General features: G+C 52.5%; 12 protein-coding genes across 12 annotated transcripts; 4 read left to right on the top strand and 8 right to left on the bottom strand.

The window, feature by feature from the left end:
* Window positions 1–694: 694 nt before the first annotated feature.
* Window positions 695–1,646, top strand: BKA58DRAFT_374212 (mitochondrial import receptor subunit tom22). Its single transcript, XM_046169306.1, has 3 exons — window positions 695–902; window positions 992–1,281; window positions 1,366–1,646. The coding sequence occupies exons 1-3, from the start codon at window positions 815–817 to the stop codon at window positions 1,423–1,425; spliced, it is 438 nt and encodes a 145-aa protein (XP_046031857.1). The 5' UTR covers window positions 695–814; the 3' UTR covers window positions 1,426–1,646.
* A 2-nt stretch (window positions 1,647–1,648) lies between these two features.
* Window positions 1,649–3,289, bottom strand: BKA58DRAFT_352272 (eukaryotic porin-domain-containing protein). Its single transcript, XM_046168568.1, has 3 exons — window positions 2,844–3,289; window positions 2,152–2,796; window positions 1,649–2,101 (listed from the first exon to the last, which is right to left on the bottom strand). The coding sequence occupies exons 1-3, from the start codon at window positions 3,189–3,191 to the stop codon at window positions 1,991–1,993; spliced, it is 1,104 nt and encodes a 367-aa protein (XP_046031856.1). The 5' UTR covers window positions 3,192–3,289; the 3' UTR covers window positions 1,649–1,990.
* Window position 3,290: 1 nt separating this feature from the next.
* Window positions 3,291–5,721, top strand: BKA58DRAFT_330090 (6-phosphofructo-2-kinase/fructose-2,6-biphosphatase 3). Its single transcript, XM_046168149.1, has 3 exons — window positions 3,291–3,728; window positions 3,817–5,170; window positions 5,229–5,721. Exons 1-3 carry the CDS (start codon window positions 3,715–3,717, stop codon window positions 5,454–5,456), a joined length of 1,596 nt encoding a protein of 531 aa, XP_046031855.1. The 5' UTR covers window positions 3,291–3,714; the 3' UTR covers window positions 5,457–5,721.
* A 371-nt stretch (window positions 5,722–6,092) lies between these two features.
* Window positions 6,093–7,864, bottom strand: BKA58DRAFT_447647 (uncharacterized protein; the record flags this gene model as incomplete). Its single annotated transcript, XM_046174242.1, has 2 exons — window positions 6,093–7,648; window positions 7,699–7,864. 2 exons carry the CDS (start codon window positions 7,862–7,864, stop codon window positions 6,093–6,095), a joined length of 1,722 nt encoding a protein of 573 aa, XP_046031854.1.
* Window positions 7,865–8,531: 667 nt separating this feature from the next.
* BKA58DRAFT_374202 (uncharacterized protein) lies at window positions 8,532–10,120 on the top strand. Its single transcript, XM_046169305.1, has one exon. The coding sequence runs from the start codon at window positions 8,810–8,812 to the stop codon at window positions 10,013–10,015; it is 1,206 nt and encodes a 401-aa protein (XP_046031853.1). The 5' UTR covers window positions 8,532–8,809; the 3' UTR covers window positions 10,016–10,120.
* Window positions 10,121–10,398: 278 nt separating this feature from the next.
* BKA58DRAFT_447645 (aspartic peptidase domain-containing protein) lies at window positions 10,399–11,883 on the bottom strand (the record flags this gene model as incomplete). Its single annotated transcript, XM_046174241.1, has 2 exons — window positions 10,399–11,519; window positions 11,574–11,883. 2 exons carry the CDS (start codon window positions 11,881–11,883, stop codon window positions 10,474–10,476), a joined length of 1,356 nt encoding a protein of 451 aa, XP_046031852.1. The 3' UTR covers window positions 10,399–10,473.
* Window positions 11,884–12,331: 448 nt separating this feature from the next.
* BKA58DRAFT_426319 (uncharacterized protein) lies at window positions 12,332–14,361 on the bottom strand. The gene is made up of 2 exons (XM_046172956.1): window positions 14,125–14,361; window positions 12,332–13,989 (listed from the first exon to the last, which is right to left on the bottom strand). The coding sequence occupies exons 1-2, from the start codon at window positions 14,164–14,166 to the stop codon at window positions 12,661–12,663; spliced, it is 1,371 nt and encodes a 456-aa protein (XP_046031851.1). The 5' UTR covers window positions 14,167–14,361; the 3' UTR covers window positions 12,332–12,660.
* A 223-nt stretch (window positions 14,362–14,584) lies between these two features.
* Window positions 14,585–15,678, bottom strand: BKA58DRAFT_27911 (uncharacterized protein). The gene has a single exon (XM_046166821.1). It carries the CDS (start codon window positions 15,437–15,439, stop codon window positions 14,660–14,662), a length of 780 nt encoding a protein of 259 aa, XP_046031850.1. The 5' UTR covers window positions 15,440–15,678; the 3' UTR covers window positions 14,585–14,659.
* A 1,066-nt stretch (window positions 15,679–16,744) lies between these two features.
* BKA58DRAFT_374196 (alcohol dehydrogenase) lies at window positions 16,745–18,116 on the bottom strand. The gene is made up of 2 exons (XM_046169304.1): window positions 17,657–18,116; window positions 16,745–17,588 (listed from the first exon to the last, which is right to left on the bottom strand). The coding sequence occupies exons 1-2, from the start codon at window positions 18,033–18,035 to the stop codon at window positions 16,939–16,941; spliced, it is 1,029 nt and encodes a 342-aa protein (XP_046031849.1). The 5' UTR covers window positions 18,036–18,116; the 3' UTR covers window positions 16,745–16,938.
* Window positions 18,117–18,679: 563 nt separating this feature from the next.
* BKA58DRAFT_374195 (cyclophilin-like domain-containing protein) lies at window positions 18,680–20,891 on the bottom strand. Its single transcript, XM_046169303.1, has 2 exons — window positions 20,824–20,891; window positions 18,680–20,740 (listed from the first exon to the last, which is right to left on the bottom strand). The coding sequence occupies exon 2, from the start codon at window positions 20,437–20,439 to the stop codon at window positions 18,751–18,753; it is 1,689 nt and encodes a 562-aa protein (XP_046031848.1). The 5' UTR covers window positions 20,440–20,740; window positions 20,824–20,891; the 3' UTR covers window positions 18,680–18,750.
* Window positions 20,774–22,355, top strand: BKA58DRAFT_374194 (heterokaryon incompatibility protein-domain-containing protein). Its single transcript, XM_046169302.1, has one exon. It carries the CDS (start codon window positions 21,128–21,130, stop codon window positions 22,130–22,132), a length of 1,005 nt encoding a protein of 334 aa, XP_046031847.1. The 5' UTR covers window positions 20,774–21,127; the 3' UTR covers window positions 22,133–22,355.
* On the bottom strand, window positions 22,280–23,655 carry BKA58DRAFT_27761 (uncharacterized protein). The gene is made up of 2 exons (XM_046166815.1): window positions 22,668–23,655; window positions 22,280–22,611 (listed from the first exon to the last, which is right to left on the bottom strand). The coding sequence occupies exon 1, from the start codon at window positions 23,624–23,626 to the stop codon at window positions 22,763–22,765; it is 864 nt and encodes a 287-aa protein (XP_046031846.1). The 5' UTR covers window positions 23,627–23,655; the 3' UTR covers window positions 22,280–22,611; window positions 22,668–22,762.
* Window positions 23,656–24,483: the final 828 nt, after the last annotated feature.

The following is a 24,483-nucleotide window of genomic DNA, read 5'->3' as shown; positions in this document are numbered from 1 at the left end:
GTCACGGATCTCGATGGACTCTGCGAGTTGGTTGGCCTTCTCTCTACGCTTCATTGTTGGGGACCAACAGTTATTTTTATACTCCGTCAAAAACCTGTATAAGAAGAGGTGCGTGGTGGGTATGTTCGTTGCCATACGATGGGCGTAGGATGGGCACTATAGATTTTAATTTAATTGTCGCTTACAACAACGGCGATCTAAATTTACAGGTACTTTGACCCTCGAATGGGAGTGTTGTAGAGTATCAGTCAACAGGTAATGGAAGACCCTCAGAAGGGTATCGTCTACGTGGATCCATGGTCCAGGGTCAACAGGCATTCTGGGTAGTAAGTGGTCGCGCCTAGTTCACCGGTTTGAAGACGATCCTATTCGCTTATTACGCGCGAGAGAAGTCATAATTGAGGTTTCTACAAAGTTGATCACTCCACAGCCAGGGGTGATGTGGTAATATTGAAGCGTCGGTGCTATCAGTCCCCAGCCTCATCATATTTGTGGCTCGAGTTTTATACATAAAACAACCACGATGACCACATTTTAGATGCTGATCGAAACGAAGAGGCTCGGAAAATGAGAGAAAAGGATTCGCGCGTGATTGAGGGTGGTTGCAGGTGTAATGTTCCAAGGCCTGCCCAAAGCACGTGCGACGACGCTAGTGGCACTTATGTCATCACAGATTGTGCTAACTTTTTGATAGTAGGGCAATCATCGTCACCAGCAGCTCGAGGCCCAACACGACCAACCTATCTCGACGTGCATCAGTCGCTAACGCCCTATACCCTAACTAAACCAATCGTACACTCGAACAACCGCCAAAATGGTCAAGCTCGAAGAAGTCATGGATGAGGAGTTTGTGCGCGAGCAGGAAGGCCCGCATGACGACGATGAGTGGGATACCGATTCTGGTACGATACCGCAAACCACTCCCTAGAAGCGCCTGGCGCATAGAAGAGGGTATATAAAAGATATCCGAAAACTAAATGTACCACTGCAGAGTCAGACACATCCTCCATCCACTCCGTAACACCTGACGAGACCCTCTACGACCGCATCATCGCCCTACAAGACATGATCCCCGCCAGCACACGCCGTTCCGTCTCCTCAAAAGCCAACACAATCACTTCATGGTTCAAGAGCGGTCTGAACATGGGCGGCAAGACTCTCTGGGTGGTGAGCACAAGTGCGCTGCTGCTCGGTGTGCCATGGGCATTGGCGTACAGCGAGGAGCAGATGATTGTTGAGCAGGAGAGGGCTGAGTTGCAGGCACAGAGGGCGCAAAATGAGGTACGTTGAGACTATGAGTTGTTGCGTTCGGCTACCAGCCGTTCCACGATGAGCGTTTTTGAACATCTCGCTAACATTTGACAGTTCATGGCCCCCGGTGCGCCGACACCTGGCCAGCCAACAGGCGCAAAGCCTGCTTTGTAGACGACGAAAATTCCGATTTGGCGATTCGACTGAATGCGACTCAAACAATAAAAACGTTGAGCTCTTCACATCTGTTTTACTAGGATGGCGGTGCGTGGAACGGGCTGAACTTGTACATAGAGCGGCGAGAGTTTTACGCCGTAACGATCTGTACTATATTTCTCGACTCCACGATAATGTATTGCATCACATATTCAGCTTGCAAAAGAAAAAACCCCCGATTGTTTCTGTACATTTTATTTTTTTGCGCCCACTGGCTATGCTACTATATGTACAAATACATCGTCTCATGTCGACATGCAAACGTCTGGCGACATAGATGCTTCGCCGAATCCCGGTCTACCAAAGCTCGTATTCCATCAGATGTCAACGTTGCGCCTTTTACATTCATAAATCACCCCAGCCGCGCGCATTCAGTACCGCGATCATTCCGCAGATAGTGGGATGAGACCAGGAAAGCGGTGACGCTGGGTTTGCAGACGACGCTCGCTCCAAGAAAGGTGGTAATACAGCAAAGAGAAGAGTCATGGTATTATAGTCGATACATGGGTGTGTGGAGAGGCGTTTAGAAGGGGATCGAGCCGGCTGACATTGCGGCGCCCTGTTGTTCTTGCTGTTCCATGATGGCCTCGTCGGCGGCTTCTATCGCAACGGCCAGACCAAGCTTGGCGGCGTTCTACGAGTTTGTCAGTGTTTGCAACCAGATAGGGAGTTGGCAAGACTTACGCTCTTGTGGTCGATTTCACCTGAGAAGGTCACACGGATCGGCGGCGCAATCATCTTCTCCAACAAACATGAGACCTTGCCCTGGTTGTCGATTTGCGCCCTGTATGACGACTGACGGAAGTCGTACTTGGCACCGATTGTGACGTTGCCCTCCTTCTGTGGTCCGGCCATGGGTCCTCCAGGGCCAATTCCAGCGAATGCGAGGTTGCAGTTGATACCCGTCTCAACCTTGTCTGTAAGCCTGCGCCAGTATGAAGCCTCCAATACACCACGATCAGGAATGATCTGACCGCACGCCATCCAGTCGACAGCCCTGTAACGTGCCGCATATGAGACGTTCAGCTCTGGTGGGTATGCCATAGCGGGGCGGGTCCAGAAAGCATCGATACCGAGTGAGAGCTTGGGGGTGACGGCCTGGAGGTAGCTTGCCATGAGCATGCCAGTAATACCGCCATCGAGTATGGAGGGGTTGACAGCCTTTAGCGAAGCGGAGAAATCGGCGCCAGTGTAGTCGTTCTCGAGCGACACCATGTTGCCTTGTGATGTGAGCTGGACGGCGGTCTTGGTAACGAATGCTGACGTCCAGCGCCAGTTGAAGCGACCGGAGAAGGCAAGCTCGTTATCGAGGTTTCCTTGCATGAACACCTTGAAAAGTCAGCTTGAGAAGGCTGCAGATGACCTGAGCGACAAACCCGTGGTGATCCGTAAAGAACCATGTATGAGTATGGTGGCATGACCTGCGATCCCATAGACAACGAGTGCGCAACCTGGAATAGAGGAGCGGCGCTGAAGGCCTTGGTGAGCTCGGCGCGCAGGCCTGAGAAGCTGGAGTTGTTCAGGAAGACATCGCGTTGGACCTCTCTCGCAATGTTCTCGACTGTGCCCGGGTTGCTGAGACCCAATGCTTCTCTCCGCTCTTGGAACGCATCGTATACATTTAGGAATTGTGCGAATGGACCGGTATTGGCGGCGCGAGGGCGTGATAGGATGTCGGCGACAGCTTGTTCCTGCGCTGGGTTGAATTGCAGCGGAGTGGCCATGGCGAAAATATGTGCCGAGGTCAAACTAAAAACTCCCTACAGTGTGGGAGAGCTTGCACAAGGTGGGATGGAAATGGCAGTAAACGGTTGGAGGGCGATGTTGGGTCGCGTTCGCTAGCATGACGATATCGAACAGAAATTCTAAAGCCGTCACGTGATGTGACCTAGTGACGCTAGAGCTTATCAGATCTCTAGTACTCAGGACGTGCCGCCCGTTGATACCATGCTTGCTTTTTGGGATCATTGACTACCAAACCCCGCAAAGTGCTGCCTGACTACTCCCAGACTCCAGACCCTTCTGCGACACTGTTACGTGGAACTTGCTGCACTTGACTGTTACGGGTTGCCGCACCTTGTTTGCTGACATCTCTCGGCAAACGCTATCATCGCCGGAACCTTGGAACTGTGACCTTGAACCGAACCCAACTCTATTTCATTGACATTCGACCGTTTCTCCTCCAGTGCATCTTGCACTTCTTCCCTTTCCATCACTTACTTCCATCAACCTGAAGAATTTGCAATTATGGATACCCTACTGTGAGTGCCATGACCCCACTTCCCGCAGCAATGCGAAAGTACCAACGCTGGCCACCTCCTGAACAGGACATTCACTTATCATGAACAGTACCGCTGAGATATACGCAAACTCACCCCGCTTCCGGCGGCGGTCGAGCACTTTTGTCGACGCAATCCACGACTTACCCACCAAAGAGGAAATGGCTCCCGCTCAACTCTATAGCACAGAGTCAGGCCGCCTGTTCCATTCCGGTCGTATAGTCATCGCCACCTGCGGACTGCCAGCTCGAGGAAAGACACACACATCCGTCGCCTTAGCCCGTTACCTCCGGTGGCTGGGTGTCAAGACGCACGTGTTTCATCTTGGCGACTACCGGCGCGCTACGCTAGGTCCGGACAACGATGTGCCCGACGACTACTTCTTTCTGAACGCATCACCACAATCTGTCCTACTACGTAACAAGATCCTGAAAAAGTGCCGTGAGGACATCTACCACTTTCTGGAAAACGACAAGGGCCAGGTGGCTATTTACGATGCCGTCAATGCAATCAGTCAAGGCCGGAGGTCTTTAGCGAAAGAATTCGCCAAGAACGGGATCCAGACAGTATTCATCGAATCACATTGTACCGACGAACGCATCATCCAAGAGAACGTCCGTCGGGTCAAAATCTCTTCGCCAGATTACCAAGGATGGAAGGACGAGGATGCGGTTCACGACTATCTAGCACGCATCAACGCGCGGATACCGCATTTCGAGACCATGGAGGAGCCAGACCTGCACTGGATCAAGATGATCAACGCTGGCGAGCGAGTGGTGGTCAATAATTGCGCTTTCGGATATCTGTCCCAACGCATCGTCTTTTACCTGCTTAATCTTCACATCAAGTCACGGCAAACGTACTTTGCTCGGGCTGGAACTACGCGGGAGGAGGACTCGTACAAAGCGGACGCAGATCTGTCACCAGCAGGTCATGAATATGCTAAGAAGATGAGCGAAGTGCTCTTGAAGTACCGCGAAGAGGAGAAGCAGAAGCTGATTGAGTCGGGAGCAACTGATGCATCGTTGAAACCGTTGACTATCTGGACTTCTACGCGCCGCAGGACTGTACAGACGTCAGAGGTTCTAGCTTCCATGGGCTACCGCGTCAGACAGCGGTCGCAAATGAGCCAGATGAACCCTGGTGTATGTGAGAAGATGTCAGAAGCCAAGATCCGCCAGGAGTTCCCCGAGGAAGTGAAGAAGCACGAAGCAGACCCATACCACCATAGGTATCCGCGCGCAGAGTCATACCACGATCTAGCCGTGCGCATGGAGCCCATCATTCTAGAGCTTGAGCGTGAAGAGAACGATCTTCTCATCATCGCTCACGAGTCTGTCCTTCGTGTGCTTTACGGATACCTGATGGCATGTAATGCAGCCGACATACCCAAGCTCGAGTTCCCTCGCGATGAGATCATCGAGGTAAGTTCATTCAATGACGCTCTCTGCCATCTCTATCTTTACACTAACACTTCTCCAGATCATACCCTCCTCCTACAACAACGTGGCAAAACGCATCAAGATCCCCGAGCTACCCGAATCCATGGTTTCTGGAAGCCCCGAAGATATCCAGATCCCCGTCCCACCAAGCGGAGCCGTAAGTCCACTATCTGGAATGGGTACCCCACAAGCTGGTTCCGGCACTGCGACACCCCAACACGGCGTGCAACCCCTGAATCTGAAGGCACATATTAACCCTTCTTCTTGATCAGGTGCGGTATCGGTGTCGGTACGGCGCTACATTTGATAACGAGCGGGCGAGCCAACAGACGGACTATGACACGGATTGAGGAGCAACCGTTTTGTTGGTGTGGCACGTGCAGCGCAATGAATGGCTTCTGGGTAGACGATGAGGATTTCGGCATGAGTACACGGACGGACATTTGTCTGGGCGTTGGGGTGCAGTGTATTGAAGACCATCCTTAGATTACACTTAGCTTCTTGACCTGTTATTCAATATCCTTATGAACATGACCTTCTCAGTATCGTCGTAATCGTTATGTTTTCTTTGAGAACATCAAAGTGAGTGAATATTGGGTTTAATGTTCTTGATTGCTTAATGTAATGATGGATGATTTCTTCGTTACCGTCTAACGACAATTCTTCACCCATGATCATATGTAAGCCTTTGTTTCCATGATGACTGACATGAAAGACGCCGCAGCAGTACCATATTGCCGCCCAGTACCCCTTCGTCGACACAATATTCAGAGAGTTCCTGACTGTGCCTTCATCACACTCCAACGTTCCCACCATCCAAGCCATATTTGTTACTCATTGCCTAGCGTTCGCACTTGAATATAGGGTCAGTTAAGAATGCGTTAGACATACTCGCAATGATAGCTTACTCGTTGCCCCAACCCCTGTCGATAGCCCACTGCCATCCACCCCAACCATCATGATCACGCGGACGGACCCTGAATGGCTCATCCTCACGCGCAGCAGGACACGCCCAGGTATCACCTGAACCGATACCGTAGTACTTCAGGCCATAACGAGTACCGTCGGTCTGACAGGGGGTAAGGGGGCGCGTGTCGCATGGCATCTCAGGTAGATCGAGGTCGAAAATGTTGGGGAGAATAGCTAGGAGGCACTCCATCTCAGCGTCAGCATCGTGGATGTCAGCATATGAGGGAACATGGTGGTTCTCGAAGATGTCGAACGGCGGGGTGATAGACGGGGCTGGGGCGGGGAAAGTGAAGGCGAAAGGGTGGGAGGGCTCTCCGAACTGCTGCGTGTAGTGAGCCATGGAGGAAGGTTCTGATAGGGACCATCGTACTGGCGCATGGTTCTTCAATGCTGAGATGCCGCGAGCGAAACCGCTGCGTCTCTGTGGGTTGTCAGGCTTCTGTGCATAGACTTCTGCTGGAGTGGGCCAGACTACAGTATTCTCTGCACGGAACGGCCTCTCGGGAAGCACCGCTGGCACAAAACTGGGGAACATCTCTGTAGGCTCTGATCGGTACGACGGGCGGCGCGGCATGACGTTCGCATCGTCGGGGTAAATATCGGCGTGCGAAGGCTCGGGACCTTGATCAGTGCGCTTGGTACGGGTGAGTGCTCGTGAGCGGTAACCTCTTGGACTGGGAACCTCAGGTACATGATCACGGTGTGGCGGCCAGTTGGGGGTCTGGAGGTTGCTAAAGCGTCGAGGCTGTCCGAATCCCGCAGGATCTGTAGATATTTGCTGTAATGGTGACTGCATGCCCGCTGGGTTGATAGACGTACGCTCCTCTGCGAAGATCCTACGAGGACGTTCGCCCATGAAGCCCGGAGGCGCGGGAACTACTTTCGTGGGCGGGAATTCTTCATCCACACACTCTGGATACCTGTATTGAGTATAGCTCTGGCGACGTAGAGGTGTCTTAGCGACGTCGTCCAGTGGTGCTTCTTTGCCGTTGAGATATTGGGCTAGGGTATTAGCGGTTAACGGCTTGTCCAGCGCCCGCCCTATGAGCTTACCAAAGACGCCTTCTGAAAGACCTTCAGAGCCATGGGACTTGTGGGAGCATGTTGGGGAGTCGACGTTAGTTGTCTCCTTCTTGATACGGGGTAGACCGAGGCCCGCACTCAGCTCGGCGACGTCTGGCGCATTGGAGTCGGGTTCGAGGTGCTGGCCAGAGAATATGGTACGCAGGCTGTTGACGGGGTTTCCTGTGAGATTGCTTCGAGAGATTGCACCGGGTCTACCGCGGTTCAAGGTAATGTGGTGGTCTGATAAGTCAGCTTTGGATCTTCGCATCGTGATGAGATTGACGTTACCTCGTAGCATCTCCTGAAGGGAATTCAACGGCATATCCTCCTGCTTGAGTGACTGCCATGGCTTTGCTCCGAACTTGAGCTCTTCGTAGCCTTGGTAGTTGGGTCGCAGGTCTCTAGTAGGCCGGAAAGGCGAGTCTTCTACCATCTAGTCAGTCTTGCTAGCGGTGCTGGCGAGTGAGTAGACTTACCATCACAGACGTCTCGCATCCTGGACTTCTGTCGTGGACTGGTAGGCGGAGTTGGTCCTGCGAGTCCGGTGGACATGCTAGTCTCGGCTGCCGTTGGACTGAAAGTTGGTGCTTCTGGATTGAACGAGACAGACCTTCGCGACGCTCTCGGCTGCTTCTGCTCCATATCGTGATCTCGACGCAGAAGTGTTGACAAAGGAGAGTTGTTTTAAAGGCGTAAGATGGCAACGCTTGGGCATTATCCTCAAGTCCAACTTCGACAGTGAATGCTGCGGTGACTTGCGATTTCGATCGTCCGTCACGTTCGTTTACGGCGACTCGGTCGGCAAACTCAGCTTGGCGTATCGCAGTGAATAGCGATATATACGTGATACGACTTCTGTAATGAGCGATTGAGTTAAGACTTGCGAAGACGATTGAGCATAGCTATGAGAAGAAATGGATATAGATGGCGTCGTTAGAATGACCAGTCAAGACTGGCATGGACTGACTCTATGATTTCTACATCAAGCTGTGCAAGTGAAGGTGAGTGCTTAGCGCCAGATACTGAGTGTCGCAAGGCTACCTAGGCAGCGCATGTGCGAAGGTGAAGGTAGACATCCTGGCCCATGGCGACGATACATGGTGAAAGCTGTTGACCGGGGTGGCAAAACAGCTTCTGACTTCCTGTTACATACGCGACGTGCTCTAGCATCGGCTCCCGCGCTCTTTATGAGATCTGAGGCCCCCACGAAGCCAGTCAGCGTGTGGGTGACGGTAGACTAAATGGCGCACGGACGGCCTCGATGACTGCTCGCGTGAGACTTCTGGGACAGCACACCAATCAGAAGCGAGCACGATGACGCCCTGACGCGCCTCATGCGCCTCATTGAATAGGGCTGGAGTGCAACTCACGTTTAAAAACCTCGCACTACACGCCCCTTTGCGCCTGCTACATTCAAAGTTAGAGTCTCTATTTTTTCAGGTTCATAGGCCCCAGCCCACAACACGAGTGCCTCGCTAATCTGTGGTAAACCACAGCACGCGACCCCATCTTTTTCCACCACAATAATGCACACTAGCTTCACCAGCATAAATCAACAAATACATCAGCCAGACCATCATACCCACCATGCCGATGATGTTCACCCCAGACGACACGTTGCTGTTCTCACCTAGCAAGAAACAGCCGTTTGCTCACTCACCTTATGGTCACAAGATAGGGACCGCGACTCGATGTCACCATGAGCTCCACCCCTCCAATCCACAACATACTCCATGGTGTTCCAAATGCACTGTTTCGCAGGCTAGAGCAAAGTCCGACGTTGCACTTAAGAAGCTGGTAGCCGAAGGCGGATTAAGACCTCTAGGGTACATGCGCAACCGACGGTGGAACAGAGCAAGAAACGGGTACCTGATAGCGAAGCAGCGACTCGAGAAGACACGCAAGGAGGAGCAGCTACGCTGGGAGCGCGAGCGAGCGTGGGACGACGCTCACGAACGATTCGACTCCCACAACATCCAGGCAGCAGTCTTACCCAACAAATTACCTTCGTTGTGCCCCATTTGTGACTCCTTGGTATCATCTTACCCCACGACAATGCCTGAGGCGCAACCCACAAAGTACGAGGCTTGGTGGGAGAGACCAAGCGCTCTTGCCGCCTCACACACACTCGTGCACCAGACGACACCACGCTCGCGCAACCAGCATCCTACACCCACGCAAACACGCAGAGGCAACCCCATACTGCGCCAGACAATCGCAGACATCCGCAAACAAATGCATTCGGATGCCGAGCTGCGACGAGCCTGGGAAGCCCGAGACAAGACCGAGGCGGCGCTACGTCGCAAGCACGGCTTGGGCGACATGCCCATCAACAACGAGTTCTGGGACCACCCGATATCCGGATACTTTAGTCGTCTTGCCCACCAGAACAACAAAGAAATGGTCCGTTCGGCGGAACGACGCGCACGCGGTAATATTGCGCGCCCCCGGCCGCCACGTAGCTCACTGTCCTACTCTGAGACGACAGACGACGTGGAAGTCGAACCGGGCTTTGAGGAAACATTGAAAGAGAAAGAAGAGCGCGAGGAATGGGAGCGACAGGTCAGGAGAGTTGCAGGCGAGGTTGGATACCTTTATTTCGTGGGCGGTGGTATCAACGGTTTGGAACAGTGGGAAGAAGATTACGAGCGGAGTGCAGAGTATCTTATTACGAGGACCGAGACTCCTGCTGAGCCGGTGGCCGACGAGGACGTTCAGGATGAAAGCGAGACCACGGATGGTGATGCCAACGAGGAGGACTGGGGTGATGAAATGGATGTTGATGACGCTTAGGAGGGTGATGATACATTCTGTCATATCGACAGCGCTTAGATTGCTAGTTGAGTCGTTGTATTAGAGATACACAGTGTACATTTATATTAATGTTTGAGGGCTCAACACAGCTTCATCGACGTGCGGTTGACGTGCTTTGTGAATGCGTGTCGTGCAGGGGATGCCATCGCTCGTGGGGTTTCTGCGGATCGATCTTGTGGCGCTTCTGGAATACGTCTTGTGGGGTTAAATGACATCGAGGCATGGGTTGAACGGACGATGCACGAAGCGTTGAAGACGCCAACGTGCGCGTGAAAAGCTTGTCTAGCGCTAACCAATCTAGGTACTTTCTTTTGTCGATCGGAAGCATGAGCGAAATCACGGTATGTTCTCCAAAAATCTTACTCTCAATGATACATTATAGCCCTGTCATGTAAGACACATATCTACGAAGAACTGCGAGTCCCCTCATTTGATACTCATATGTCATCAGCATGACCAGGTAGCTCGTGTACCAAACCACTACCCTGAACTTCCGCAACGCCTACTTTACCTGAGCCCTTCAGTTCCCGGGCATTCTCCACTGTCTGGAGTTCAGATGCTTCCCTGTCCATTGCCTCATGCTTGCCCGAGCCTGCATCTAGCTCGAATCTCTCTTTCTCCATAGCCTCAATCCCCGGCTTGTGCTCGCCATGTAGTTCGGCTTTGTTGTGGTCGTTCTGGCCGTCCCCGTTCGAGGTCTTGCGTCGGCGGAAAGGTACCCATTTTCTCTTCCAGGCTACGATCAGACACAATGCCGAGAGCGCCAGGGTGCCCGCGCCTACGCCGATTCCCGCATACGCAGCTGAAGAAAGTTCCTCCGGGCTGTTCGTGGGTGAAGGTAGAGGCAGATCTGAAGTTTGGCTGGGTTCGGATAGTGAAGGGATTGACACGATGTTCGTGGAGCTACTATCATGAGACGCTTGACTTAAATTGAAACTCTGTGTTTCGTAGTTGACGGTGATGTAAGTTTCTTGCAGAAATGTTCGACCGAGCATGTGTTGTGCGGGCTCTGAAGCTCGCTTCAACGGGAAGTAGTATGTAGCGGTATCCACAAAAGGGTATGTGAGCCTGAGATCGAAAGCCGAATATGGAAGCGTGTAATTTGTTGCTTGGTTGTCAAGTCCGATAGTAAATCGTACCTCGGGATTCTCGCGTAAAAGTCGTGTATGCGTTGTATCGTTGATAAGATACAGTTCCGATGTGTCATCCCAGACTAGTCCGAATGCCGTTTCGAACATTACACAAGCCTCCTCCGGGAGCCATATTTGTGGAATTGCGGAATCAATTGGAAATGCCGTTCGCAGGGATCGTTTCTCTGGTTCTGGGGCGGATTCCCACGAAGCGACCCCATTAATAGTGATTGCGCTTAAGTGTATGAAGAACCAAGTGCTATTCTGGATTGTGAAGCCCCATTGCGTAGTAGTTGCAGGATCGAATCGTGAAGAATCGTAACCGCCCAAGACCAGACTAGCCGACGTTTTGCCTGCGAAAAGATTCAGCCATGAGCCATGTGTCCTCCCAGATTGGTCACACGTACGATTAGAAGAGCCCGCTGTGTAGCCAAAGCTCAAGCTAGGAATGCCTCTTGAGTTCCAGAGTGATAAGAGGAGTGAAGGTCGTGCTGCCCCAGGGGGACCGACGGATCCCGGGAAGAGACCAAGTGTCCCAAGTTGGAACCTCTTCCAAAAAGCCTCAGCAATATATTGCGAGGAGATTTTGCGATCTTGCGCAGTCTTTCCGAGGTATACATCATCAACGCCGAATGAAGCGAGGTTCGGGTTGCCTTCTTGGCCTTTTTCGCTAATGTCGGGGTAGCTGCTGAGGTATTCATCTATTTCTACAGGCATACGATTGCGTGGTTCTACCCCTTCCCAGGTGTTCGACCAATCGCCGTAAAAGAAAGCGCATGTATCATTGCACCATTTGCTCTCCCTCGGCACGATCACGACCGGAGATGTTATGCCAGGAATACATCGAAAAGACTGGACTGGATTGCCCACGGAGAGGTCAAAGGTTGACCACGGACCGTCTGCGCCGTCCCTATTCCACGATTAGTTGAATCTCAAGCTCATAATCATGGCAAGTTACCAATGCCCGCTAGGTGCGACGACAAGCGGTTCCACAGTAACCGCCTGCCCCAGACAGTGCCCTACCCAAACTGCTGTGAGCCACGTATAAAGTAGGACACAGAATCGAAAAGTCATGACATTCCAATCTCCATGAGAGGAAGAAAAGGAGACGCAGGACGGTGAAAAACGGAGACGCAAGCAGACTGAATGTACGTTTGAACATTGGGGGCCATAATGACTGCTTGCAGCAAATTACAGGGCAGTTGTTTATCGAGCGATGCTACTGGTGGACAGAACCCCAATAACTATCGGGGGCCTGTACGCCAAGTGGTCTTACCGGTCTGGGTGCCGCCCAGCCTTGATGAGCTAACTTGCAAGAGAACGAACGCCGTGCGGGCATGCAATATAAGCTGTGAACCGGACATTGAAACAGGCACCGCGGATATCACCTATTTGGGGATCTGAAAATGTTCCGCTCTTGCTGAGAAGGGTCATGTATTCATTCTCATAGAATCAAAGGGTATACAGACTCACAAAACAACCCCCCCACACTACTCACAACTCCCTCCTCTTCCTCGCCTCCTCATCCCCATTCACAACCTCACCCGTCCTCTTCAAGTCCACAAATTCGCCCTCATCCTCGAGCGCATCGACATCACCCCTCTCCCTCGCCTTCTGTAATTCCTCTGCTTCCTTCCTATCAGCTTCTTTCTGCATCTGCTCATCTACCTCTTGTCTCTCTACAATCTCCGCTTCCTCACCGACCTCTCCGGTCAATGGTCCCTCGCTCTCTTCGTACCAGTCGGTACTCTCTGTCCACTCGATAATCTTCTCTTTGGCTGTCTCGCTGAGCGTGTAGTAGCCGGGGTTGTTGCGAGGCTCGAACATGGATGTATGGGCCCAGGTTTCTGCTGTAGCCTTGTCGTTCACCGCGGGCATGAAGAAGTCTTTGAGAGGGCCTTTGGGTAGGTTGCAGAAGGTGCGGTCTTTGCCTGCGACTTTGCCCGTCCAACCGTGTTCCTTGTTCTCGCTGTTGACGGCGTGGCCGAGCGTGGTGTGCATATTGCAGAAGCCGAGACCGTGGCTCGTGGTGAGTGTCGCAATCTTCTCGAGTCGCTTTCGCATCTCTTCGGGGCGGGCTAAGACTCCGACGAATTCTAGATGTGATGTGGCCCATGATACGCCCTGCGTTATCTGGTCTTTCTTCATGTAGGCTGCTGCACCTCCTGCTGCAATTGCGCCCGCCGCACCAGCAAACATGGCCACCTTTCCGTAGCGTTGCCAGAGCGGTGCCGATGCTGCGTCGCCAGTAGACGAGGGTGCTGGGAGCATCTTGCTCGTATCGATGGCACCAGCCGCAGTGTCCCTGCCACCCCATCCAAATGCGCCTGCAAGGTTGTTGTACGCTGAGTATGCCGAACTCGCGGTATTCCAATGCTTCTCCGCGCCATGTGCCACTACGCCAGGCGCTATGCCAAGGTATGGTGTATCGAAAGCGAGAATGCCTTGTATATACGGGAACATGAGCGTCGAATGGTCGGCAAGCGATCCCGTAGAGCCGGTTTGTGAGTTGGACTGTGAATGGATCGGCTGTTCAGCCAGGATGGAGAGGAGCGTCTCAGCCGCCACGATGCCGCCCATCGAATGGCCTACGAGTATCGTGCGCACAGAAGGGTCGACGGTGGGCGACGGCGTCGAATTGGCGACCTCGAGGTCTATGACTTTATTTTGCAGCCATTCTTTGAAGCGACCGACGCACTCGTGCAAGTCGCCTCGCGTCTCAAACCGGGGGTACGTGATGGTGAGGACGGTGACTTTGGGCAGCGCATGCTGGAGGAGCGCCTTCACGTGGCTCGGGAAGGTTCTGAATGTTTCATCTCCACCCTATAGCGCACGTTAGTATCGTTCTCGCATTTGTTCAAATCGCACCGGGCGTCGCATTGCACATGGCTGGGCCTGAGACAGGGAGATACGACCCCAGCGATGACGTAATGAGGGTATCGCGTAAATGACACGTACCTTGAAGCCGTGGATGAAACACAGCAATAACGTCTTCCTCATGGTCCTCGACTATGCTCCTGTGCGCCTGCATGGTGGGGCTGGGTTAGTGGAGGGCTGACGATAAGTCGACTGGGCGGGAAGGCGATTACGTCTGGGGTGCAGCTACCTCTCGCTTACCTGGCAGGGGGGCTGTTGGCCGGAAGGTTCGATTGCCGGAGAGCAACAAGACCGCATGAGAGTAATTTGAAAAGGTTGGATAAATGCGCAGGCAGAAGGAGGATTACATGCGAGGTATTTGGAAAGGTGAGGTAAGCATGCACTTGTAATTCTTCGTTTCATGCAAGCTTTCGCTGCTATGAGTGCCCTTAATTGTGTCCATATATGCTACATGACTACTCCGTGACACATGGTCTCTCTGACACACCCGGCGGTCGTAACCCTTCTCTGCTAATCCATCAATGCGGGTATAGTACAAACAATGCAAACTCCAACGCCATATCGTGAGCCTCTTCGGCAATGCATAAACATAAGGAAAGTGTAGACGGCTGCGCTGCTAACTGCAGGTAAGCAGAACGATGGCTATCGCAGACAGACTTGCTATCGACAGATCCGAAGCTTTGAGCTGCCATGATGCGCCCACTGCAACGACGTCGAACGGTGAGCCACCGCCCGAGTCAGTGTTTGATAGCTGGGCGTTGGGTGCTCGTGTCGGATCCGCCGCCTGCGCAGTGTCTGTAGGTGGCGCGACGGAAGTCGAGAATGTTCCGGTAGCATTCGGATCCAGCGTCAAGCCTCCTGTCGACGAACTTGTACTTGTTGGTTGCGCTGAGGTGGTCGGCTCGTCATCCCCATCGTCCGAATCTGCTGTTGAACTTGATGAAGTCGACGTCGCTTCGATTGCTGAGTTTGTGAAACTTGTAGACGTTAAGACCGCCTGGGTGCTTGTTGCTTGCTCTGATGTCTTTGTGCTTGTCTTCTGTGCAGTCTCGCTTGAGGTCGTTACGATGGTCACTCCTGGACATAGACTCTGGATACCAAGTCCGTTCTGGAAGACGCCAATGATGCTCAACTCGCCCGCATCGACGTCTGCACACTTGTCTTTCACTTCCTCTGCGAGTGCTGAAAGGCCTCGCACGCAGGAAGCGGTACATGTTGCGCCGGATTTGAAGTCATCGGGTGAGCACCCGGCGATGGCCGAGTTGTAGACGGTGTTGCAAGACGTTGGAAGGTTGTTGATCCGCGGAATGAAAGCCGAGAGTGACACTGTTGTTGCTGAGGATATCGACGCAAGCGTGAGCGCCACCAAGGCTGAACGTATTGAGGCGGGTTGCATTGTGTGTGTTGTGTAGGTTTTCGTGAGTTGGGGTCGGCAGACCCGTAGGTCTCGAATGGAGAAAGGACCGTGACCCAGAGTTCCAATGCCAATCTCGAACTTCGACCACGAAGCCTGGATGTCCTAGTGGAAAGATGCCTTCCGGAGGTGGTGAGACGACTGGCGTTTGAATAGGCGGTATGACGTTTTCAAGACAGCGGGATTGTTTGCGTCGTGCGAAGTTTAGAGCGCTGCCGCCTGCCGACTGTACTGAGTATTTTCGCTGTGATGTTCCGCTGACTGCGCGTTGCCGTGGGTGACCAGTTTTCAGAACTCTTGCTGTCAACCTTCTGGGAGAGATGGTGATGCGCCCCACTTCTCATGTATGGGGATGTCGACAGAACTGTTTCGACACAATGGTGTAACGACAGTGCGCAGATATACCAATGATCGCCTTGTCTATACAGAACTATCCAAAAAGCTGCAATAAGGAACGTGAATGACGCAATGTACGAACGAGGGAACAACTGTTGTTTCTTCCTGGCACCGGGCCTGCAAAAGAGCGAATATTTCCGAAACGAACTGTTGGGGAACAAAGACGCACAGCGTTAAGAAGGAAAATGGTTCGCAAAAGAAAGGAAAGGAGAAGAGAGGAGAGCCGCGATCTTCGTGATATTCAGTCGCTCAACAACCAAACTCAGGCAGCGTTGGGACCGGCGGCGGGACCCGCCACATCTTAAGGTAGATCTACAAGGACACCCGTCCTATCCGCACACAGAAGACCCTTACCTTACCTTTGCCTCATCAAGCTCAAGTGGGTAGCCACGAGACGGGCAGTCCTTGTACAGCTATCTGAGTGTCGCAAGTGGCCGTTACTCAGTTTTCTGAAACAACGGGGTAGGCGGTGGTTAGTGTCGATGCTGCGTTGCAGCCGCCCATTGGCTGGGCGAGCCAGCGCAGGCGTTACATGTCGCGACCGCGCTTCAGATGCAGGTACCCGGAGCTGGACAGGAGATGTGTGAGAGGTGTGTGTCGCGCGTGTACTTAATTGAGCTGCCTCGGCGGCTGCGTATGGACTGGCGGGCGAGGCGCGAACCACAATGCCTGAGATGAGACGGTTATGGCGCCTGCATGGCTGTGGCGCGTGTGTGCATTCGCACGTGGAGTTTATGAGCCGAGAAGAGACAAGCTATCAAGATGCGGACTTGGCTTTCTTGGAGTGTACGTATGACGGGTTTGACGTCTGTGTGATGGTTATAGACTCGACAGCGCCTACCTTGATGGCCGCTCTTCGCGCTTTAACTACCTCGTCACCGCTTCCTTGCACGCAAACCTCCATCATCCCGGCACGACCACGAGCCCATATGCGGGCTTCATATAGCAAGACATTTCGCATAATGGCAATTGTTTCATTGTTTCAATCATCTCCTCAGCTATAGTTCCTGACGTTTTTCTATGGTTTCCATACCCGCGCTGACCGCGTCCAGCATCCTTGCCATGCGCGGAACTTCTTGGACTTCTTACTCCATAACGATCACACTCCTGAACCTCACCTTTCCACTTTCCATGTGCTTAACAGCATCCTCTACTTTGTCGAATGGGAACTTCTCGACCATGCACTTCACGCCCTGTTTCTCCGCAAAGTCAATCGCTTCCTCGCTGTCCAGCGCGTGTCCGGATGGCCATCCATGGACCGATTTGCCCTTCATGATTAGGCTCACGGTGTTGACTGGAATATCGCCCACGGGAGCAAGGACAAGCAGTTTGCCCAGAGGTCCAAGGCCATCAACCAGCGGCCCTATGATCTGCGGGTTCGGTGCCGTCACAACAATGAGGCTTGCGCCACCCATCTTTTGTAGTGCCTCTGCCGCATTCTCTTTTGATGTGTCGATGTAGTCGTTTGCGCCAAGCTGGGCAGCGAAGTCCCTTTTGCTATCCGAAGAGGATACAGCGACCGTGCGGTACCCCATCTTGCGGGCGTATTGGAGTGCCAAATGACCTAGGCCACCAAGACCTTGCACAGCGACAGTGTCGCCCTGTTGAATGTTCATCTTGCGGATGCCATTGAACACTGTGACGCCAGCGCAGAGTAGGGGAGCGTATTCGGCGGCATTGGCATCGGCGGGAATACGCACTGCAGCCTCGCTGCGTAGAGTACAGTACTCAGCATCTGATATCACTCATGTCAGTCCATCATCTTGCATATCTCAGTATTTGCCAACAGAAAGGTAAACTTACATCCACCATCCCTACTAACCCCATTAACAAGCTCATTCTCGCACATCTGGAACATCCCTTTATTGCACGATTTGCAGCTCCCATCATGAGCACCATGCCATCCTCCGCCGACACGGTCTCCAATCTTCCACTTCTTTTCGCCATCACCAACTGCGATTACCTTTCCAATGACTTCGTGTCCTGGGACGCGAGGGTAGACCTCCCCCAGATGGCCCTGCTGCATAAAGCTATCCGAATGGCAGATGCCACATGCAAGTACCTTGATCAGGACCTCCCCCGACTTGGGCGCAGAGATGGGAACATCTTTGATCGTCCAAGGTGCACCTTTCTTCTCAATCACGACTGCGCGACAAGAGGAGGGGATGTCGGATGAAGACATGATGTTGTTTGGTGTATTAGTATACCGAGAATTGGCAGACAAAGACGAAATAAATAAGACTTCTTGAAGCTTGATGTGGATTTGCTTAAAGGTAAAATAGTAAAGCCGGCGATCAGCTGTGATGTCAACGAGCTGAGGTAGGCGCGACCTAGCCCTCTTTTGTCTCTACCTCCGTCATGCATGTGTGCATACATCATCGTTATCACCTATCACCGTTCGTTTTTCCCCGCATCAACGGACGACTAACACTTGGATTCGTCCTGGTCGACCAAACATGCTTCCGCAACATCCCGTACTACGCTCTGTGCACGATGATTAGAAACGCAATTCAAGTATGGCAACGTGTGCCGCAGTTGTCCGTACCTTCCCAACTACACCACCACCCCGCACATCCGCTGCGTTGATTGGTCTGGGCATACTTGCTCCTTGCACACCGATTGCAAGATGATGGTACGCCCAACAGGCTTTACGCTAACGCCGACGGAGCCAAGAGTGTTGTTTGGCTGTGTTATATACAGTCATGTGCGTAGTCAGCGAGGTGCAGTGGACAATTTCCGCGTGGTGCTAGATTGGCGTGGACTTTGCGGTTTTAGTCGCGTTGTAGTCATGCCCAACATGGAGAAACATGCAACCAAGTCTTGGAATGTGCAAGGTAAAACGTGTTGGGGTATCATTTTAATGCTGTCTAACCTCCATTCGGGACTCATTGAACACCTTACCAGGCGTCAAAGTTGCCAAAACCTCCAGTCTTAGCTTTCTTCTTGACGGGCGCAACATCCTCTTCGTCATCCACATATCCGACTATCTCATCGTCACCCTGATTTTGTATCTCTTGTTTCGCGGCTTGAAGATACTTGCCTACGCCGAGACCCTCACCGGTGCCGTTTTCCACAGTACCATCTGCGCGTATGCGCTTGCCTGTCCATGTTGTCTTGTCATCTGCTGTGCCGCCTTGCCGCTTAATCTCCTCAGCCTCCAGGTCTTTGTTCTCCTTGTCTTTGCGCTCCTTCTGCCATTCTTCGAACGGGTCGACAAAGACTACTACGTCTAGTATCTCGATGTCATCGACAGGCTTATCCTTCTCGCCTACTTCTGCGACCTCCATAGATCGTAGTGTGGTATCTAAACCACCAACTACTCGTGCGAAAATCGTGTGTTTGCGGTCGAGATGCGGCACGGCGCGGTACGTGATGAAGAACTGGCTCGTGTTGGTGCCCTTGCCCTTGTTCGCCATACTAAGTACGCCTCTGGCGTTGTGCCTCTCCGGACCCTCGAATTCATCTTCGAACGGCTTGCCCCATATGCTTTGCCCGCCTCTTCCGGTGCCTGTTGGATCACCACCTTGTATCATGAAGCCTTTGATGTTCCTGTGGAAGATTGTGTGGCTGTAGTATCCTTTCTGTGCCAGCTTGACAAAGTTCCATACTGCGCGCGGTGCGTATTCGGGGAGGAGTTCGACGTTCAGGTCGCCGAGTGAGGTGGAGATGCGTGCATATCCCTTGTTCTTGATTCGCTTCGGCTTGAGCATATAATCTTCGTCTGACAGGAGGGCGCGTTCGCCGGAGGTATGCGGTGTGACACCGGTCGAGGTAAAGGACGCAGCCGCTTTACCAGAGGTATATACAGCGGCATTGTATGCTGGTTTCTTGGGTTCGGTGGATGTCGATGCTACTGTGCCGTTCCTCGGTAGGTTGGCGAGCGCTTTCGATGTGATTCCGCTTTGCTCCTTGATCTTCCTGTTCTCGCGCGCCTTCGCAACTGCTTCTTTCGCCTTGAGAATCTTCGCGGCGTTGCCTAGCGCCTCTTTATTCACACCAGTCTCCGCCTCTGCCACCACTGTGTCTCCGTCCTTCACATGCTTGTATGAGCTGAAGTCTCTTGACTCAATGCTCTGAGGGTCCTGAAGCGTGATGATGTCCTTCCGTGTAAATGGGTCGTCGCTGACCAGATCCTGCCAATTCTTCGCCTTGATGTTCAGTCTCTCAACCGTGTCCCATGCGAAGACATTGCCGCTCTTCCTCAGCGCAACGATGTGGGTGTTGTCTGTGAAGACCTTGTATGTGACCGGATCAACGTATTCGCCGTCCTCGTTCTTGGTAAAGTTAAGCGTGATGAGGTCGGCACGCTTCAATGGCGTTCCGTCGACGGGATTCGTGTCGGGGTGTTTCGATAGCCATGTAAGGATGTGGGTGAGATCGAAGATGGTGCCCGATGATGTGCATACGGGATCTGTAAAGGGCTGGAGCGAGACGGCGCAGTAGTTGAAGGGTAGGCGCCTGAAGGTCGAGGATAGGCCGGCAGCGGAGGCTCGATTTGCGCTGTTTGCACCGCGCGCATTACCGAACGCATCCGAAGAGGACCACTCGGAGTGGGTGATGTATAGCTTGTCGGTTCCTTTGCCCATGTCGAATATGCTTAGCAGAGGAATATGTTGTTCAAGAGACGCTGCGTGAGGCGCAAAATGTCTGTAGGAGTGACGCGCCGGCGATCAGCGACCCTAGCGCGACTCCACACTTCAGGATCCACTCCATCCGTAGGTCTCTTACATGTTATATACAGCAGCTTTACCACTTCAGAACAAGTCTTTACACTGAGTATATACCCAGAGTTACTAAAATGAAGTCTAGGAGTAATATCATGGGTCATGGTGTGGACCGAGGTTTCTATTGGCTGTATCGTATCGCAGGCGCTCAGCCGAGCACACAGTAAGCAGGCTGCCGTCTTCTGCGATGGCGTTTCAGCCTCGTCGACCCCTTCTCAACGATACTTACGGGCGCTTTATGTAAAGGCATTGGTTGCTCGTCATCATCAACGTGACATCTTATGACGGGGTTAACCCGTCGCAGAAAAGAAAGTAGTACATGGGTTTGCACTACCTACAACGAGAAAGAACAGTAACCACGTGGTACGTATGAGCAGATATGCCGGGAGTCTACATTGCTGCCAAAATCTCCTATTTTCCTATTCCCATACCCATGTAGGCTGCAGAGCAGCACGAGACCTACAATGCTTACACCTACCCAGATATATAGTTCCGACCTTACATAGGGTAATTCGAGATCGAACACCCTAAAACGGGCTATCTCCTCGCAATGTCAACAGTACACCAGTCCGCTCCATTGGATCTCAGACCTACTTTCAATACCCGACTGCTCAAACTTGAGTTAGAGTCTTCGGAAGTCGCGCCCTCATCGACTATCTCTCTTGGACTCCATGTAACATCGCTGGCCAATGCACCTCCGTATACCGCCGTCTCATACGTGTGGGGATTGCCATCTCCCACGAAACAGATCTTGCTCAATGGACAGCCCTTTACTGTGCGCCAAAATCTCTGGGATCTCCTCAGCCGCCTACGGGACGTGAAATACGACGATTACCTCTGGATCGACGCTCTATCTATCGACCAAACCAACGACAAGGAGAAGAATCACCAAGTCGCCATGATGGGGTCCATATACAAGCAGGCAGAGTTGACGATAGCTTGGTTTGGTGCCGCGATTAAGGACGCAGCAAAAGACATCAAGCGCTTGAAGAGGATGCATTCGGAAAAAACCGTCCCGGTCGCAGGCTTGGCTCCGTACGCTGCAGGACTCAATTACCTCTTTTATAACCCGTACTGGACTCGCACATGGATCCTGCAAGAATATGTTCTCTCGACCGACGTCATTGTCATGTGTGGAAAATGTACCATTACAACTGCGGCATTGGAATGGATCGCTCATAAATGGGTGGAATCTTCTAGCGATGACTTGCCGCTTTTCAGGGGAGACGCCTGGAAGATAATAACCCAGACAAATGCCTCCAAAAGGTCCGATGGATCCACCTCTCGGAAGCGCTTGTCTCGTCTAACGTCCCTCTTGTCTATGACAGAGCAAACTGTTTGTGTGGACCCACGCGATCGTATATATGCACTACTTTCCTTGCTCTCTAAGCGAGAACGCGAGATCTGGGCTATCACACCGGATTACGAAAAATCTGCCCAAACACTGTTTGAGGACCTTTGCAATGTTCTCCGGAGTCGTACTCTAGATATTGTTAAACATAGATCGGATGTGTGGTTTGTGGAGCAAAGGTTGCGTGATATCTTGCTCTTGTAGCACAATTCCAAGGGAGTTGGTGAATTCAAGTCAGCTACTGTTTCTCTTGTGCCATTGAAGACTGTTACGTGTCCGTCAGGACCTTTTTCCTATGCCTGCCAGCGATGACCATCAGTCCCCTATCAGCTAATTGTTCACTCACCTAAATCACACATGCAAGACCAAGAAGTTTTAAACCAGACTCGCTCACATTCATCTATATACAAAATCAGACAAAACCCACGAAAGAGAAAAGATGCTCCTATCCAAAACCGTCAAGGAACAACTCCCCCTTCCGCAGTCCCGTCCCCCATTCCATCCATCTAATTACAGTTTATATAAACAAACAACTTAAAACAGCTCAAGTAAATGAGTGTATGGTAGGTCAGTTATGTACAGAACTAAAGGAGTGGCACCAAGACCCATCAAACATGGATCTTGGAAAGCCGAGCTCACTTTATTCATACTCGTATGTACTTTGAATATCTCTTTCTCTTTTTCTCTAGGAATTGCCCAGCAAAACCACAAAGTTGTTCTTCATCTCTTCCTTGTTATTGTCATTATATTATATCCAACTCTTGTTTGTCGCGTTATCCGAGATTGCTATGTGTTGTCGTGGGCCGATGTAGAGAAAGCTTGATGGTGAGAAGCTTACTCGGGCTTTCCGAGGATACCGCGGGCCATGTGGCGCTTGCGGAGGTTGTACTCGACCGCGCGCTTCTTAGCGGCAGCGCTCTGGGTGAAGGCAGCAGAGCCACCGAAAGGACCAGCGAGGGCAGAGTTCTGCATGCGAACGATGCAGACGTTGGTGGCGCCACCGGCGGTACCGGAGCAGGTCATGCCAGCGGGCATCTGGACCTTGACGGGGAAGTCCTTGACGGCGGCGGCGGAGAGACCTCCAATACCGATACCGGGGACGTTCTGCATGACTGTTGCGTCCTGGAAGGCGGCGGGGTCGGTACCAGCGGAGGTGGCGTCGATCTGGGCGGTCAAGGGACCGGCACCGTCCTGGTTGACTTGGTGGAAGGTCATGGTGATGGTGCCGTCGTCGGCAGTGGTGGGCAGGCCAGAGGTGGCTCCGGTACCTGCGGCTTTGGCGACACCACCCTCAGTTCCTGTGGACTTGGTGCCAGCAGAGGCAGCACCAGCGCCACCAGCGCCACCAGCGCCACCACCGGTAAGAGCATCGAGGAGGCCACGCTTGGCACCAGCTGCGGCACCGGCACCAGCACCTCCAGCACCTCCCATGAACATGGCGATAGCGGCACTAGCGTCAACGGCACCGCCACCCTGGGTGCGTCCAAGAGCAGAGGCCTTGCCACCCATCTCGCGGGTGCGGATGATGGAAGTATCAGCCTCGGAACCGCAGAGAGGAGAGGCGCAGTCACGAGGAGTACCGTCCTGGACGGACAGACCAGGCATGGTTACACCATTGGCACCCTGGATCTCAGAGACGACACCGTGGGCCTGGACGGAGGCGGCAATAGCAGCAATGGCGGCGAGAGAGTAACGCATCTTGATGATAATAGAGTTGGTTGATAAAAAAAGTTTAGAAAGAGTCGAAGATTGTCGAGAGTATTGAGTGAGAAAGATGTAATGAGTAGTGAATTAAGCAAGCGACCGGCGCAAGAAAGTAATTAGAAGGATGGAAGGAAGAGAAGAAAGCGAGTCTGGTTGGTTTGAATGTTGAGTGATGGTGATATCGAAACTTGGAGGACGAGCAGTGAGGTTTATATACAGCTTGCTGGTGGTGGCTTGTCAGCGTTCCAAAGCTTAGCATAGACACAAGCATTCAGCGGTCTGCGTCTCCGATCCACCAAGGCAAGATAGTGCCCGCGACCCCTTGCTGCCATGGCCAAACACGATGATGGCCGTCGAGGGAGGCTGTGATACCGAGAGCACAGACCCTGACCGGAGAGCTGAGACGATGCTGGTCGAACGATGGTCATGGTTACTCCACTAAGGCCAATCCCGCTAGGATATCCACTGCGGGACGATCATCTTCAGAAGCTTGGTCTGGGATCTCCCCAAGGCTGCTTCGGAACAATGATGTCGCGTTGTGGGTGTGCGCATTGATGTTTGGCATCTGAGGAAGCATGTCTGCAGATGTGTATCAGCAGCGAGGTTTCAATTTAGGCTCGGCGATCGAAACAGCATCAAGGGAACACTGTTTCGTTCCTGAGTGCTCGCTTCCGCCTTCTCATGATATCGCTCGGAATTACGCAGACATTTGCAGGTCGTGTTCATACAAAAAGTAAGCGACGAAATAACATTCCTTGCCGTTATCGGCAACTATTGACCGCTTTGTCGTTCGCGAACGGTTAGCTAGCAATCCGGCCGAGGTCAGATGTCGATGGTTGTTTCAGTAGCGG

This window comes from Alternaria rosae (genome assembly GCF_020736505.1).
Source record: "Alternaria rosae strain MPI-PUGE-AT-0040 chromosome Unknown BKA58scaffold_1, whole genome shotgun sequence".
NCBI lineage: Eukaryota > Fungi > Ascomycota > Dothideomycetes > Pleosporales > Pleosporaceae > Alternaria > Alternaria rosae.
The sequence above is the reverse complement of the archived record's forward strand: the minus strand, read 5'-3'. Positions and strand labels throughout refer to the sequence as shown.